Here is a 17849-nt window from a genome sequence, read left to right as displayed (position 1 = left end):
ACCTCATTTAACCCCTTTAGGGGGTATTTAACCACATAGAATTGCATTGTCACGCAGATTACGTAAGTATGCAAAATTTCAATTCATTGGGACAAGGAAAACCCTTTCAAATTTGTCTCCAAAAATATGAAACAGACAGACAGACAACAAAGCAAGTTAAATAAAAACTTTTAAAAAATCAGTTTTTCCTAATTTTTTATTTGTTTTGAACCCTTGAGTTGGAAATTTAATTACTTCATTCTCTACAACTTTTTTTTTTCAATTTTTCTTGTATCTTTAACCGTATTTACAACGTCTTGAAGAACTGGGGACGAAGCGCAAATTTAAGATTGTAAATAAATTTTTTCTCATTTTTTTCCCAAAGCTCAACTGTAATTATTTTTTTTTCCAAATAATTAGTAAATGGGTTGGATTCCCAAAAACCTATTTTCTTAGATCAAGCAATAGTAGGCGCGCGAAAAGTCACGGCTGTCAAAATGCCAGTAAAACGAATCGCAAATCGTTTCGTACACTCGTGTGAGCTTTCACAAATCGACGAAAAGTCCAAAATCCACAGCCCCTACGACACCTGCTTCCAGAGCTTCTGCCACGGTCTACGCAAGTGCTTGACAATAGCGAAAAACGTCGACAGTTCAACCTACTTCCGAAGTCTTGCCGCCTTCAATCGCGAGAAAAACCGCCACCTTTTATCCCGAAAGTACCGACGCGTCATCCATCCTTTCAGCAATTTCGCAAGACGAGAAGATTTAATCGTTTCAGTCCTCTGGTTTACGATTTTCGTTGTGCAATCGTACGTTGGCAGCTTCTTCAACCGAGAACTCCTAGACGAAAAACATGCCCATGTGTATCGGCATGTGCTAGCTTTCGCAAACTTATTGCTACTCTGTGACGTGGTTTTGCGCTTTTTCGTGGGCTATTTGATCGACGCCACCAGAACGGTTATCCTGGACCACAAATCGATCGTCAAGAACTATCTCAAGACGTACTTTATTTTTGATTTTGGTGCCGGTTTTAGTTTTTTAGTGTTCTATATTTTTAACCTCGACGATCGCGCCCAATTGATTCTGTACGAACTGCACACTTTGCGGATAGTGAGAGTGAGAACGATTCTGAAAAACCTGGACAATCTTTTGTGTGATTTCAACGTCCGGGAGTCGATCCGCATTGTGGTCCTGATCTCCTTCATCGGCTTCCTCAGCTTGCACACTCTGACTTGCGCTTTTGGCTTGATCCCAGTCTACCGGAAGGTGTTCCAGATTCAATACGAGTTCGAGAACTCCTGGTTATCCCAGACCGACAACCACTCCCCGCAGACGCAGTTCGAGTCCGGGTGGGAGCACGACCACAGTTCCCTCCAGAAGTACCTGCACCACCTCTCCATGGTTCTGTGCCACTTTGTCGGTTGTGCGATCCCAAAGTACAAGACTGCAGACTACTTGGAAATGCTCATCCTGGCCTGGATCACCATCTTTGGTCTGATTTTCTACGTCTATGTCGTCGCCAAAGTGCTCCAACTCTTCGGCGTGGTCAACATCTCCGAAACCAAGTTCGAAGAACTGAAGATCCAGTCGGACAAGTACATGCGAAGAAACGACTTTCCGGGGGATTTACGCAAACGCGTCAACGACTACTATGACTACAAGTTCGACAAGAAGTTTTTCTCCGAACAGAAAATCCTTGATTCGCTCAGTGAACATCTCCGGATGGAAGTTCTTCTTTACAGTTGCCGGAATCTAATCGAAGAAGTGCAGATTTTCAAGGGATTGTCCAGGTCAGCCATTGGCTCGGTTCTGGCGCTTTTGAAGCAGGAGGTTTACGTGGCGAATGACGTGATTTTGGAGCCGGATGAACGAACGGGTGATATTTATTTTATACTTTACGGCACGTGTGCGATTGAACTGATCTCGGGGAAGGAAGTGATGCATATTGAAGATGGGGATTATTTCGGGATTGTCGATATGGAAACTGCCACTGATCCTTCGTCTATTGTCTCGCTTGAAGTGTCCGAAGTTTACAAATTGGAGAGGAAAGATATCAAGTATTGCTGTAAGTGCTTTCCAGAAATCAAGCAGAAACTGGAGAAGATGGCTCTTCACAGGATGAGGAAGTTTAACCAAATGATGAGTCTGCGAGGAGTTGAAGACGAGACAACAGATGACATCATTGATAATTTGAGGAAAGGGAGAATCCTACATCGGGGAATACACAGACTAGCTTTCTTATAAGTTTGTAGATTTTTAAGCAATAAAAATGCCCAAGTTCCAACTTTTTTTTCTACAAGGAGGCATAAACCAATAAAAACTTCCGCAAAACCGCAGTGATTATTTTGTAAACACCATTAATAACCAAAATAATCACTAAGTTGTTTTTTGGTTTATGGTAGAAATAGCAAGTTATTGTAGAACTATACTCCTACTAGAATCTTAACATTTTAAAATGATGCTCAGTTTCAGTATATTTTTAAACACTTTTAAAATTTCGGAAATTTCGTCAAAAAGATGTAAACTAAAAAATTGAAAGCATTTTTTTGAAGATTTAAAACGTTTTTAAGTTTTTTTTGTCAAATTTACTCAAATTAAGTCGAAAATGGCGAAATTAAGAAAGAAATAGTGTTATTTTTGCGATTTTTGATTGTTTATAAACGTGGTGTTACTAAAAATTGTTTGTTGATATATTCTCTGTGTGAAAATTCTAAACAGTTTTTCGAGAGATTCAAAGCGTTTTTGAGTTTTTTTGTGTTATTACTTTTGCGATTTTTTAACTAGAAATTATTTGGTGATATTCTCTGTGTGAAAATTCTAAACAGTTTTTGAAGAGATACCAAAGCATTTTTTAGTTTTTTTTTGTAATAGTTACAAAAATGGAGCAATTTTTGCAATTTTCTTTTTGAAGTTTCGAGTATTTTCGTAAAAGTTTGGCAAAATTAGTCGAACAAATTGCGGAATTGAGTCGAAAATTGTGTTATTTTTAAGATTTTTGAACGTTTATGCACGTATTTGACCTAAAAATAACAAAATTCTGAACTAATAGAATAAAAGATATATTTTTCTTGCTGATAAAATATAAAAATTACGTCTATTTTTTACTAAATATTACAAGAAAAAGCTTTTACTCTTCACTTTATTGATACCGCCCATTAGATCAAAAATTACACGACATACCTACTCGTATTTTATGTTTATGTTTTTCGTTAAATTTCAGCAAAATAAGTTGAACAAATTTCGGTACTGAATCGAAAATGGTATAATTTTTGAACGTTTTTGACCTAAAAATTACAAAGTTCTGATCAAATACAACAAAAAAAATAATTTTTTCAGATTTATTAGATACTAAAAATTGTTTGTTGATATTCTATGTGTGGAAATTCTAAACAGTTTTTCGAGAGATTCAAAACGTTTTTGAGTTTTTTTGCAATAGTTACAAAAATGGAGCAATTTTTTTTTGTAAAATTTCGTCAAAATATGTCTATCAAATGACAGAACTAAGTCGAAAATGGTGTTTCGTTTTAAGATTTTTTAACGTTTAAGTATATTTTTACCTAAAAATAAGAAAATTCTGAACTAATATAATAAAAGATATATTTTTCATGATAATAAAATATACTTCTAGAATATAAAAGAAGCTTTTTACTATCCACTTAATTGATACGGCCCATTAAATCGAAAATTACGTAACATAACAATTCGTATTTTAAGTTTTTCGAGCTTCTCAGTAAATTTGTGAATCAAAATCACAATTATTTAATAAAATTTCATCAAAAGTATGCAAACGAAAAAGTTACAAAAAAAGAGCAATTTTTGTTTTTTTCATTTTGGAATTATTTTTGTAAAAATTTGGCAAAACAAGTTGCATAAATTGCAGAATTAAGCCGAAAATGGAGTAACTTTTGCAATTTTTTAACGTTTAAGTATGTTTTTAACCTAAAAATAACAAAATTCTAATTTAATACAATAAAAGAGATATTTTTTTCCGATTTATTAAGTACTAAAATTGTTTGATGATTTTTCGTGTGTAAAAATTCTAAACAGTTTTGGAGAGGTTTGAATTTTTTTTGCAAAAGTTTGTGAATAGTTATTTATATAACAAGTCCGCTAAAACTATTTCGCGGATGTGTTGCATACAAACTTTTTTGGTACCAGCTCTCTAAAACAACAAAATTGTAAAATTCTTTAATTTCCAATTCACCCTCATCATAAGTGCAGTCGACTGATAGTCATAGCAACGACTTTATTTAAATTTATTTAAACAATAATTATTGTTTTGTCAAATAAAAAATAAATTAGAGTTTGCAAAACGAATTAGAGTCCGCAAAATGTTGCTATGACGACTTTAAGAACTTGTCCTTTAAAATGATATTTTGCAGACTCAAAACAGTAACCATTTTAGAGAGCGTGTACCAAAAAATAAGTTAAACAATTAATAGTCGAACTGAGGCGAAAATGATGATATTTTTGCGATTTTTGGACATTTATGTACGCTTTTGGCCTAAAAATGAAATAACAACATTCTGAAATAATAATGTGATAAAAGAATTTTTTTCGGATTTGATACAAAAAGTTATGTGTTGATATTTTGTGTGTAAAAATTCTAAACATACACCGGCAAACTCGTTCGTGATTCAAAAAAAAAAATTTGTCAAAGTTGAATTTATTCTCGAATGTATCAAACAATGCATGTGATATTGCATCGAAAATTAATATACCTACTCGTATTTTACAATTTTCGAGCTTTCCAGTACATTTGTGAATAAAAACACTGTTATAAATGTGGTTAGAATAATGCATATCAAAAAGTTACGAAAATTAGCACTTTTTACTTTTTTGGAGATATTTTCGTAAAAGTCAAAAAATGTCGAACAAATTGCAAAAATTAAGTCACAAATGGTGTTATTTTTGAGATTATTAAACATCTACGTACTTTTTGACCTAAAAATGAGGGGTAAACCCCACCCTAAATTCTGTACACCCCATTTCCTCAAGATTTTCCATAATTTTTTAAAATGATTTACACTGAAACCTCCGAATAACGGACACCTCTTCACAACGGACATTTTTGTATAAACGGAACGTAACAAAACCTATATCTCCTATTAGTGGACACTTCTCCACAACGGACAATTAAAAATCCCCATCGGTGTCCGTTGTTGAAAGGTTTCACTGTACCAACATTTCCGTTGATTTCCCTAATATACGATGTTTACCCTTCGACTAAAAATAAATACAGTTCTGGCCAAGTAAGAAAAAAAGAAACTATTTTTCCAGATTTGTTACTGAAAAACGTTTGATGGCGTTATGTGTGTGAAAATTCAGGTAATCTAAACATGTCGTAACGAAGAATAAACAGTGAAATGAGCTAATGCTAACGTATACCCACACATCAGTGTAGCACACTTGAATGACTGCAAAATAAACCGTTGCGACTTCAAAGGGATAGACAGTTAACTAAATTACATTCCGAGCAAATGTATTTACACAAGGTGCACCTAATGCTTTTGTTAAGCCGAGATATTTGGAAAAACGCACGAAGTGAAACTAAACCACTAGTTCAGATTAGCAGAACGAATGTCTTAAAATGCATCACATATGACCTGGAAGCTTATTACCAACTTATTTAAATGCAAACTTCCCCAAATTTTGCATTGGAGACTGAAAAAACCATGACCTTTCAGGCATCTTGTAAACACATTTAAATTATGCAAGTGAAACTCCCTTCGGACCAAGTCACCTCGTCCAATCTCACAATGTTAATGTCATTAATAATTATGAAGAACTAGGCAATTTGGGTCAATTTTCCCATTATAGAGCGATCCTTTGATAAGTTTTCTTGCCGAAATCACATTCGCACACACTACGAAAATGTGATTAGACCGGAACTAATAACATAACGTAATTAAACGTGCACGTCTCTAATCAACTCTTTAATTGCTCGATGTTTGCGTTAATTAAGACGAGAACCGCAGGTGGGCTTCAATCAAAATTAAGTTTTTACAAGAAACTACACCCTCTACAGGATGTACGAGTACAATCTGGAGGATTTTGCCTCGAAATTGAAATTTAATTACGCAGGAATTTGTTTAACAAAAACGGAAGCAAATGAATGAAAATAATTTCGTATTGTTTTATGAGAATGTAAACTTTTCGGATATAAATAACACCGGAATGTTCGGTCGAAACCGCAGTTTTGCCAAAATAGAAAATAAATAACGAAGCATTTAATGAAAATTCGTTTTTACATGTTAATGCAACCTGACACCGAAATTTACAAATTAATTTTAGTATGTAAAGTTTCTTTCAAATCACACAATCTGGTTTATATTTGGGGGAGTTTCAGTACTATAACGAAGTAAGTCCATTTTGAGAAATTTGAGTTACAAAGGTCCGAACTTTGCTGGTATTTTGCAAATCTGTTTTATGTTGGAGTGGCACGGTTTTTAGAGAATGACTAAAAGACAATGTAATCTGTACAATAACGTAGTTAGAACATTGTAAAATTTTGTTTAACAAATAAATAAATAAAAGTTAGTATAGAACGCTAATTGTAGGAATGAAATACAGAATTTATTTCTTTAATTTTGTTATAACTAAGACGTTGACGTAAGTTTTTTTCAAATTACAAGCTCTTTAATTTTTAGCTCGTTAAAGATTTATCCATCCAATATTAAAATTGCCATTTTTCCTCTGTTTTTCTCTAAAATCTGACTTCTTTATAACTTATAGTACGAAAAAATTGTAAGTGTTTCCTCTAAACTTTAAATTTGAAAACAGATTATTCCTAATAAAAATTAATAAACGAAATAAATACCTTACTAAAATCGGCGTTCTAGCGAACGGGACACTAAGGATAGCAGCCCTTAAAAGTTTTTATTTTTTTTACTTCCTCCATCAGGAAGTGGTCATAATTTAATAAAAATTTTACAGTGTCTCTAAAAGTGACGTAAATACTATATCATTTTTTTAGATTTTGTTTTCAAATGGAAACACAAGAGCCAGAGCCACTATTTTAACATTTCTGTTTAATAAAAACTACCCCTTTAAAAATATTGTCCACAACTTCCCGTTGGTGAAAATATTGGCTTCAAATTTATGGGAAATACGTAAAAAGAAATGTCAGAAGTAAATTTATAATTTTTTATATTACTTTACATTAAAATTAATTTGTAGACTTGTAGAAAAAAATGATTGATGGACTTATCTCATTATTGCATTGAACAAATAAATGTTCTCAAATTTTCGGTGTTACAAACAAAATTGTTTAATAACATTTAAATAAACCAGTTTATAGAAAAACCAATTATTGCATTTAAAAAAGATAACATAAAATACTGTTGACAGTTGACGTAGTACAACTGTTGAATAATTTTTGAAGAGTTAAGAAAATGGAAATCGGTAAATAAATTGATGAGTAATATTATTTTTTTATCTTTGTAACTTTTGCTGTGCCGTCCGTTATTGCAAACAAATAAATCTCACTCTTATTTCTTACGTCGTTAAACAAGAACAAGAATTTTTTATTTATACTGTATTGTTAAAGTCTTTATCAAATAAAACCTGTCCAAGTACTTCTTTTATTTTTTTTTGCCTAAACTGTTATTGTCCCTAAAGCACTTCTTACCTACCTTCACAAAAATTAAAAAAAAAACTCTGAAGAGTCTAAAGTTGTTAAAAGTAGAAAACAATTTAATAAAATTTTAAGATTTTGATTTTTTCAATTTTGTCGAGGTATTGTCGATTTCCGGTAATCGGAACATTTATCGAGTAATAATTCTGGAACTATTAGAGATAACCTCATAGAGTTTATTATTGCTGAAAAGCCCTTTTAGTTATCTATCTTTTCCAAAAAAGATTACTGTTCTTCGACTAATAGTTTTCGATAAAATTTCAAAAAAACGCAGAGGTCAATCAATTATTAAAAAAAATCATAACTAAAAAACTATTGGGAATTTGGCGATTTTTTTAACGCCAATGGATTCTCTGGATCATTTTACAAAAGTCTGGACCCAAATAGTTCCACATTTTCGAAAAGTATTGACGTAATTAAGAAAATAAAAAAAATTAAAAATTTGTTAACAGCCCCCGCCCTACAAAATGACCAATTTTTAAAGTCTTATAATCAATTAAAACCCATTTTATCTGATAGATTTGGTGTGCTTTTTACGATAGAATAAAGCATTTACTTCTAGCTCTTCTAGTTTCGCCGTTATCGCTGTTTAAAAATAAAGAAAGGTGAAAATGGCAACTCATTTTTGCGTTTTTCTCGAACACTATAAGACTTAGATCAACAATCAAGAAAGCATCAGATAGCGCTTACAATTATCTATTTTTTCGACAAAATCCGGAGCCGCTCCGGGACTGGTTCCGGATACAGAGGCATTTAAAGTTTTTCACTAAAAATTCGTTTCTCAAAAACAAAAAATTCGTAGAGCAAAGCGATTTGTTCGAGTGAGTTTTACGGCGCATTTCACGTAATATATCAATTTTTCACAAGATTTAAAATTTTGAAATTTTTTGCTTCAAGTTAGGTTGGCCATTTCATAGTGGAATACTTTATTCTTTAACAAAAAAATTCGTAAATCAAAAACTACAAAACATAGAGCAAAACGATTTGTTCCAGCTGACATTATATCAGCTTTTCAAACGATATAAAATTTTGATTTTTTTTACTTAAAATTTTAATAAGCCCTACCTTCACAAAAATGTATTTTTTTTAACTTACTCTCAAAGTTTTATGGACTTTTCTATGCGTTTCCTCTGAAGGGTCTAAAGTTGGTGAAAGTAGAAAACAATTTAATAGATTTTTAAGATTTTGGTTTTTCCAATTTTGTCAAGGTATTGGACGATTTCCGGTACTCGGAACATTTATCGAGCAATAATTCTGGAACTATTAGAGATAACCACATAGAGTTTATTATCGCTGGAAAGCCCTTTTAATTATCAATCTTTTTCAAAAAAGATTACTGTTCTTCGACTAACAGTTTTCGATAAAATTTCAAAAAACGCAGAGGTCAGTCAATTATTAAAAAAAATCATAACTAAAAAACTATTGGGAATTTGGCGATTTTTTCAACGCCAATGAATTCTCCGGAACATCATACAAGAGTTTGGACCCAAATAGTTCCACATTTTTAAATGGTATTGACGTAATTGAGAAAATAAAAAGTTAAAAATTTGTTAACAGCTCCCGCCCTACAAAATGACCAATTTTTAAACTGTCTTAAAATCAATTAAAACCCATTTTATCTGATAGAGTTGATGTGTTTTTTACGATAGAATAAAGCATTTACTTTTATAAAAATATCTATTTTTTCGACAAAACCCGGAGCTGCTCCGGGACCAGTTCCGGGTATAGAAGCATTTAAAGTTTTGCACTAAAAATTCGTTACTCAAAAACTAGAAGTCGTAGAACAAAATGGTTTGTGTGAATTCTACGGCGCATTTTACATGTTATATCAATTTTTCACAAGATTTAAAATTTTGAAATTTTTTGCTTAAAGTTAGGTTGGTCATTTCATAGTGAAATACTCTAACAAAAAAAATCGTAACTCAAAAATTACAAATCATAGAGCAAAACGATTTGTTCCAGTGAATTCAGCGGCTCATTTTTCGTATTATAACAGCTTTTCAAACGATTTAAAATTTTGTTTTTTTTTTGCTTAAAATTTTAATGAGCTTCACAAAAATGTATTTTTTTAAACTCACTCTAGCAAAGTTTTATAGACTGTTCTATGCGTTTACAACTTTCTGAAGTAGTTAAAAGTAGAAAAAATTCAATAGGTTCGATTTTTAACATTTTTCTTACACAAGATTTTTTTGTCCCGTCCGTCATGACGTAAACAAAAACGTAAATTAATCAGAAGTCGTTAAACATTGCCATATTCTTCGGTTTCGGTGTTTCAAAAATTTCAACAAGTTTTACCTTTTATTTAAAAAATAATTGTTGTAATTTGAGTCTTTTAAATTAGCAGAATTTTATTACGAATGTTCAACAATAAAAATATGAGATATTTTTTCTGCTCGTATTTCCTTTTTTAAAAATATGTAGGTTGCAAACAGTTCCTACAAAGAAAAATTCACTTCTACTGATACTGTTCATAAAAACTGAAAATGGCTGTTTTCAAAAAAAAAATTTTTTACATGAATTTTTGGAGCATAGGAATAGAATATAATCATTGTTAACTCTAGTGGAAGTCTGTCATAGGACGAGTTCGTATTTCGTCCTTGTGGAAAAAAGCTGCAATATCTCAGCTTCCGTCAAGAGATATTACAATATGTGCACAGCGAGTCGCATCAAAATCAAATTTGCTTAATGCAGAATTTACAACAGGCGCAACACATCCATTATCCGCCCCTTTGTTCATTTATATGTAAAACGGCGATTTGTTTCCCAAACAAATGAAAAAATTCGAACGCGATATAAAATATCATTCTTTCGTTTGTAAAGAACTGCTTGGATCTGGGTATAAAGAACTAAATCGATAATAGCAAACATTCGTCATCATTAAAATACGGTCGACTATAAATCAGCGAAAATAGAAAAATTGTCGTTCGCAGACAACCTGTTGACAAACGACACATCGCACACAACCCCCAAAAAAATTGATCTTCGGACAATGAAACCGCAGTGCAGATTTCGCAGCTTTAATTAACAAGTTTTCATAAACACGACTTCAAGTGGAAAAGTTAAGTTCGGAATGGCCGCAGGGTGTTGTACAAGCTACGAATTTACACCATAATACCGAGCGATCCATTCAAAGGGTGGATAGTTGTAGAGAGGGCGCTTTGTTCGTCGTTTAGAAGCTTGTTCTAGGCGAAATGTTTGCTCTTTTTTCCGGCGCAAATAATGAAATGTTTTCGTTCGGACTGCTGTGGTGGTTAAGTTAAAGTGGTTTGTTTTACGCCGTCTGTTGGAAAAATATGCACGTTTAACTTGTTTACCAATTTGAAAACATTGCGACCTTTTAACGTCTCAAAGAGCTTAGCTCATTTCTATCGAAATGAAAACTCGCCTAATCTACAGATCGCTTGAGAAATAATATCTAGGATTTTGTAGTTGGCAAAGGCGTATTTGCTGAAGCTTTTTCTTGTTGGGGCGAAATTTATTGGCTTGTTGTGAGGCAGCGCTTCAAATGATAAAAACCACCGCAAAAATTTTACAGCAACAATATTTCAACGACGATTTTAGCGCTCCAGGTTTTTTACATTTCCAAATCTTTTCATTTAATAAAAATTCAATTACATCGGCTAATGTTTAAACAGAATAATATTTACTGTTACTAGTGTATTCCAGGATTTTAATATTTCCATAAGGTGCATATTACGTGAAGCAGAAAACGAAAAAAATTTGACAACCTAAAATTTCATCGTATTCGGAATAATTGATCTCCTGGAAGTCCTAGAAAGCATGATTTCAAATTCATAAGGATTTTTTGTATGAAACATATTTGGGAAGTTATTGACTTCTAAAAAATTCACGAAATATGAGACATACAGTTTTTTGAAACTTTTTAACAAATGCATAACAAAATAGTACTTTATGTAGAAAATTCACTGTTCTTTTTGATTCTGAAATCAGCTTCGAAATTTGAAATTTTTCGTGCAAAAAACAGAAATTTTAGTAACTTGGACCATTTCTTTTTCAGTTATTTTTATGTCAGAATAAATAGCCTAAAGTATGTAGATTTAACACTACAAAAGTCACAAAACGTGACCTCTATTTGTATAGGAAATACAGTGAAACCTCCGAACAACGGACACCTCTTCACAACGGACATTTTTGTAGGAACGTAACAAAACCTATATTAAAATTTCCACCTCCTACTAGAGGACACCTCTCCACAACGGACAATTTAAAATTCCCCGTCTGCGTTCGTTATTGAGAGGTTTTACTGTACAGTACTTAATGTACGTGATAGGAAGTTTACGTGTAAAAATACGCGTTTTTGTGAAAATTACGTAAGTACTGTATTTCCTAATCAATAGAGATTCTATTTTAGGAGTTATAGTGTAAAATCCACATATTTTAAACTATTTTTTGACGTAAAAAAATTTAAAAAAATTGTCCAATTATTAAAATTCGGATTTGAAAAAAAAACTCCGGTTTTCTTTCCAAAAAAATCTCAAATTCAAATCTGTTTCGGAATCAAAAAAAACAGTAAATTTTCTACGTAAAGCAACATTTAAATATTTCCTTTTCATTGCTTAATTAAAATAACAGTTTACAAAAACCTTATGCTTAATACTTGATCAATTTTTAGAAGTCAATAAATTTTTAAATAAGTCGCTCACAAAAAAATTATCAATGTATTTACGAGTATGCAGGTACAGTCACGATCAAAAAGAATGACACCTTTACCAAACGGGCTGCATAGCAAAAGTCCGACTAAAATTTTTTTAGTCTTAAATTTCAACAAACACACTAGTTTACAAACTATCCTGGTAGTTTACATAATATGAAGCTAGTGTATAAACTAGCCAAAAGTACACATTAACTGTATCACATCGAAAAGATTTGTGCGTGCGGTTCTAAGGGTGTTATTGTTTTTGATCATGACTGTACATCCATACAAATTTCAGATTGTCGCATTTTTTGTCATAGTCATAAATACATTTTTATGGCGTTTTTTTGTTAAAGAGCACCAGAAAGATCAGCAAATTAGGTTCAAACTTATACTGTTTTTATTTTTTTGAACATTTTAGCACATTTTTCAGCCAGGAACTCGAATATAGAGCAAAAGTTCCGTAAAATTAAACAAAAAAACTCACAAAAATAGTTTAAAAAGTGAGCAATCTTCCATTTTTTTAGAGGAAATGTTGCTAAACTGATCTGAAAAATCGCTAATTTGTGTCAAAAATAACTTCGTTTTACCATTTTTTTTTGTTACCTTCCTCCTATTTGCTTTTTTTATCTTGAAAAAATATACCCTTTCTCTCTTTTTGAACATTTTAGCACATCTCAACCACGAGAGCGAATATTGAGCATAGGATTAAATAAAGTTTCCTAGTTCAAAAAATGAGCAATTTTTGGTTTTTCAAAAGTTTTAGAACGATTTTTAAAGAAAATTTTCACCGATTAAATAAAAAATTCACCAACAGAATTAGAAAATCACCAAATAGAGTAAAAAAATCACCAAATGGCTACCTTATTGTATCGAAAAAGAAAAAAAATGACTATCAAATAATATACCACTTGTAGAATAATGGTGTACAGTCACGATCAAAAAGAATGACACCCCTACCAACCGGACCGGTCACAAATTTCAACAAACAGGTTAGTTTACAAACTGCTCGGCTAGTTTACAATATATCTGGTTGGCTAAAAAAAACTAGCAAAATGTACACATTAACCGGTTTTAGGGGTCACATTCTTTTTCACCATGACTGTACTAATATTAATACCCGTAGGAGGAATTATTATTAAATTATTATGTTGAACATGACATAGGTAATTAATTTTGCGATTTATTTTGCCTGTTTCTTCTTCAGAAAAACAATAATTGTTTTACCAAATTTACAAAAAATACTTTAAAAATTCTCCGAATCGTCTCTAACTGATGATAAAGGTAATGGGCTAGTATCTACAGTTTTAGTATCATGATGGTAAAACAGACAATTTTTCTGCTTATATTTTATGTTACATCGCTTCGAATTTCTGTCATTTCAGGCGGTTTGCTCCCGATTTAGTCAATTTTCTCGCCCTTGATCCCATCGAACTCGAATCTGTCCAAATCCCTGCATTCAGACAGTCACGACTCCCAAAGCCGGTGCAATATCCTGTCGCAAAGTTCATCAAACACCTTCCAAACTCCATCTCATAGACATCACAACAGGAGGAGAAATCATGAAACCCGCATGAAATATGAAAATACCGGCGGAAATATTTCACCCAAACTGCTGTGCAGCAAAGCTCACGTTTTTACCCGGTCTTTATTATCGTAAAAAATTTCGCTATGATGAAATTACGAACGAGGAATAAAAGACCGTTAAAACCTGATTTCCGGAAAGGAAATAATTAAATCGCAGCCAATTAGACGTTTCGCGAATTAAATCCAATTTCTTGTTTTCTCAATCGATGGATGTGATTTAATCAAAAAGTGCTAGTTTTCGCAACGGTTATCGATTTTTAGGGCCGAAAGTGCGACCTTGGTACTTCTATTCGTATTCACATCGAGTGTCAATAAATTAATCACTCGGTTCGCTTGACTTTTCAGCACCAATTAACAAAGTGGTCGGGGTATTATAAATACAACAGGGAGGAAAAGGGGTTATTTACGGTTAGAACCAGTCGACTCATTAGCCCGATTATGAAATCGGCACGAGAAAGGGAATAATAATTAAAAGTCAACATTAAGGAATTACAGTTAAACGAATTTGATTATTTTTAAAACGCTAATTTGGTCTTTTTGTGAGTGGGAAGATATTGATTAAGAAGGAAATACGAAATCTTGAAATATCAGAACACAGTAGACTTTCATGAATTATTTAATGCTTTTATTATTCATGGTTTTGTATAATGCCATTCGATCCCTTTCTCTTTGTGGATTTCGAACAAAAAGTTCATTATTCTGACAAAGTTTTTGGATTAAAAACGCGTCTGGTCCGAATTCCAAATGCGAAACACCAACTGTCAGGCGAAAATTTTGCATTGCTGAAAACTGTATTGCCAATTTATATAATTACCAAAAATTTACCCTTATACCAGCACCAACTTGAAATATTACCTTTGCAACTGTATTTCAGAAAATGTGAGTTGTAATTCAGATTAGTAAACTGTATTTCAGAAAGCTTTAAATGTAGTTTAGAATCTTAAGTTGTTTTTCAAAAAACGTTATTATTTCAGAAATTGTTAATTGTAATCTGGATTAGTAATTTGTATTATGAAATCGTGAATTGTAAATCAGAAATAAAATTTACGTTTTTCGAGAAAATAATTTTGGTCAAAACCGCTATACTTAGTCTTTTATAAAAAAGTTGACATTTTAGCGAAATTAAAAAAAAACATATTTTCCTTAAAATAAAAGATACTCATTTAAATCATTATAAAAGCACTTTTTTACAGAGAATGTTATCCGCGATTTTTTTTAACCATTCGTTTAGATGTAATAGCATATACTTTTATTTTTTTAAATATGAATGATAGGCGGCTGTGATGATTTTTAAAAACTTATTTTTTTCTGATATGATATGTCTATTTGTGTAATACATTATTTTTTAATATTCAAAAAAAACAATATTTCGCTTAAACTTTAATTTTTTTTAATGGGACTCATAGGGGGCTGTGATATTTTTTAAAAACTTATTTTTTTCTGATTTGATATGTCTATTTGTGCAACACATTATTTTTAAATATTCAAAAAAACATAATATTTCGCTTAAACTTTAATTTTTCTTAATGGGATTCATAGGGGGCTGTGATATTTTTTAAGTTTTTTTTTTCTGATTTGATATGTCTATTTGTGTAACACATTATTTTTAAATATTCAAAAAAAAACAATATTTCGCTTAAACTTTAATTTTTTTTAATGGGACTCATAGGGGGCTGTGATATTTTTTAAAAGCTTATTTTTTTCTGATTTGATATGGCTATTTGTGTAACACATTATTTTTAAATATTAAAAAAAAACATAATATTTCGCTTAAACTTTAATTTTTTTTAATGGGACTCATAGGGGGCTGTGATCTTTTCTAAAAGCTTATTTTTTTCTGATTTGATATGTCTATTTGTGTAACACATTATTTTTAAATATTCAAAAAAAAACATAATATTTCGCTTAAACTTTATTTTTTTTAATGGGACTCATAGGGGGCTGTGATATTTTTTAAAAGCTTATTTTTTCTGATTTGATATGTCTATTTGTGTAACACATTATTTTTAAATATTCAAAAAAAACATAATATTTCGCTTAAACTTTAATTTTTTTAATGGGACTCATAGGAGGCTGTGATATTTTTTAAAAGTTTATTTTTTTTCGGATTTGATATGTCTATTTGTGTAATACATTATTTTTAAATATTAAAAAAAACATAATATTTCGCTTAAACTTTAATTTTTCTTAATGGGATTCATAGGGGGCTGTGATATTTTTTAAGTTTTTTTTTTCTGATTTGATATGTCTATTTGTGTAACACATTATTTTTAAATATTCAAAAAAAAACAATATTTCGCTTAAACTTTATTTTTTTTTAATGGGACTCATAGGGGGCTGTGATATTTTTTAAAAACTTATTTTTTTCTGATTTGATATGGCTATTTGTGCAACACATTATTTTTAAATATTCAAAAAAACATAATATTTCGCTTAAACTTTAATTTTTCTTAATGGGATTCATAGGGGGCTGTGATATTTTTTAAGTTTTTTTTTTCTGATTTGATATGTCTATTTGTGTAACACATTATTTTTAAATATTCAAAAAAAACAATATTTCGCTTAAACTTTAATTTTTTTTAATGGGACTCATAGGGGACTGTGATATTTTTTAAAAGCTTATTTTTTTCTGATTTGATATGGCTATTTGTGTAACACATTATTTTTAAATATTAAAAAAAAAACATAATATTTCGCTTAAACTTTAATTTTTTTTAATGGGACTCATAGGGGGCTGTGATATTTTTTAAAAGCTTATTTTTTTCTGATTTGATATGTCTATTTGTGTAACACATTATTTTTAAATATTCAAAAAAAAACATAATATTTCGCTTAAACTTTAATTTTTTTTAATGGGACTCATAGGGGGCTGTGATACTTTTTAAAAGCTTATTTTTTCTGATTTGATATGTCTATTTGTGTAACACATTATTTTTAAATATTCAAAAAAAAACATAATATTTCGCTTAAACTTTAATTTTTTTTAATGGGACTCATAGGGGGCTGTGATATATTTTAAAAGCTTATTTTTTTCTGATTTGATATGTCTATTTGTGTAATACATTATTTTTAAATATTCAAAAAAAATATATTTTGCTTAAACTTTTTTTTAATGAGACTCATAGAGGGCTGTGATATTTTTTAAAAGTTTATTTTTTTCTGATGTGACATGTTTATTTGAGTAATACATTATTTTTAAATATTCAAAAAAAAAGCATAACGTTTCGCATTTTCTTTATAGTAGGCTATGAAGAAATTTTGGATTTTCAATTAAAACTATGAAAAATACATTACCCAACAAGTATTTATTATTTAATAATTTTTTAAACACTAATTAATTTAAAAACAGCATAATAAATTATTATTAGATACAATTTTTGTGATTAATAAAAATTATTTGTTTTTAGATTTAAAATGGCAAGTTTACATTGCCATTCTATTTTCTAATTAAACATGAAATGTCGGAAAAAGAAAAATCTTATTAATTCTATTGTATTAATTAAAGTGTCACCAAATGTTAGTGACACATCGTTTTCAATTTTTTGCACATTTTTTATGTAATTAAAATTTGCAACGATCGTATATTTGTTTAATTGAATTAAATTTTAACACAGCTTATTTTTATAATTTCACATTTTTAACTTTAATAACCGTTCACAAAATTTCCAGATTATTCACACATTTTATATGAAATAATTTTTCCATGGCCAACTACTTTCAAATATTTTAAATACATTTTTTATAAAAAGTATACAAAAATTACAAACTGTATTTATACCGTTTTCAGTTCAGAAATAAATAAGCTTTTCGAAAATGTCATAGCTAACTATGATTCTTATTTAAAAAATACAACTTTATGTTATTACAGCTAAACAAAAGGTTAAAAAATCGCTGATAACATTATTAAACTCTTAGTAAAAAATTGCCTCATAATGTCTTTGTTTTAAACGTGTAACTTTTATAATAAAGAAGATATAAATTTTTTAAATTT

General features: G+C 30.5%; 2 protein-coding genes across 3 annotated transcripts in view; one reads left to right on the top strand and one right to left on the bottom strand.

Annotated features, from left to right (window-relative positions):
- Positions 1-17849, bottom strand: part of Syt7 (Synaptotagmin 7) — a 278766-nt gene that overhangs the window by 220853 nt on the left and 40064 nt on the right. The gene's annotated exons all lie outside the window — the stretch shown is intronic.
- On the top strand, positions 433-2265 carry LOC103313434 (potassium/sodium hyperpolarization-activated cyclic nucleotide-gated channel 3). Its single transcript, XM_008196688.3, has one exon. It carries the CDS (start codon positions 477-479, stop codon positions 2223-2225), a length of 1749 nt encoding a protein of 582 aa, XP_008194910.2. The 5' UTR covers positions 433-476; the 3' UTR covers positions 2226-2265.

The sequence above is a fragment of the Tribolium castaneum genome, chromosome 8 (genome assembly GCF_031307605.1).
Source record: "Tribolium castaneum strain GA2 chromosome 8, icTriCast1.1, whole genome shotgun sequence".
In the NCBI taxonomy this organism is placed as follows: Eukaryota; Metazoa; Arthropoda; class Insecta; order Coleoptera; family Tenebrionidae; genus Tribolium; species Tribolium castaneum.
The sequence above is the reverse complement of the archived record's forward strand: the minus strand, read 5'-3'. Positions and strand labels throughout refer to the sequence as shown.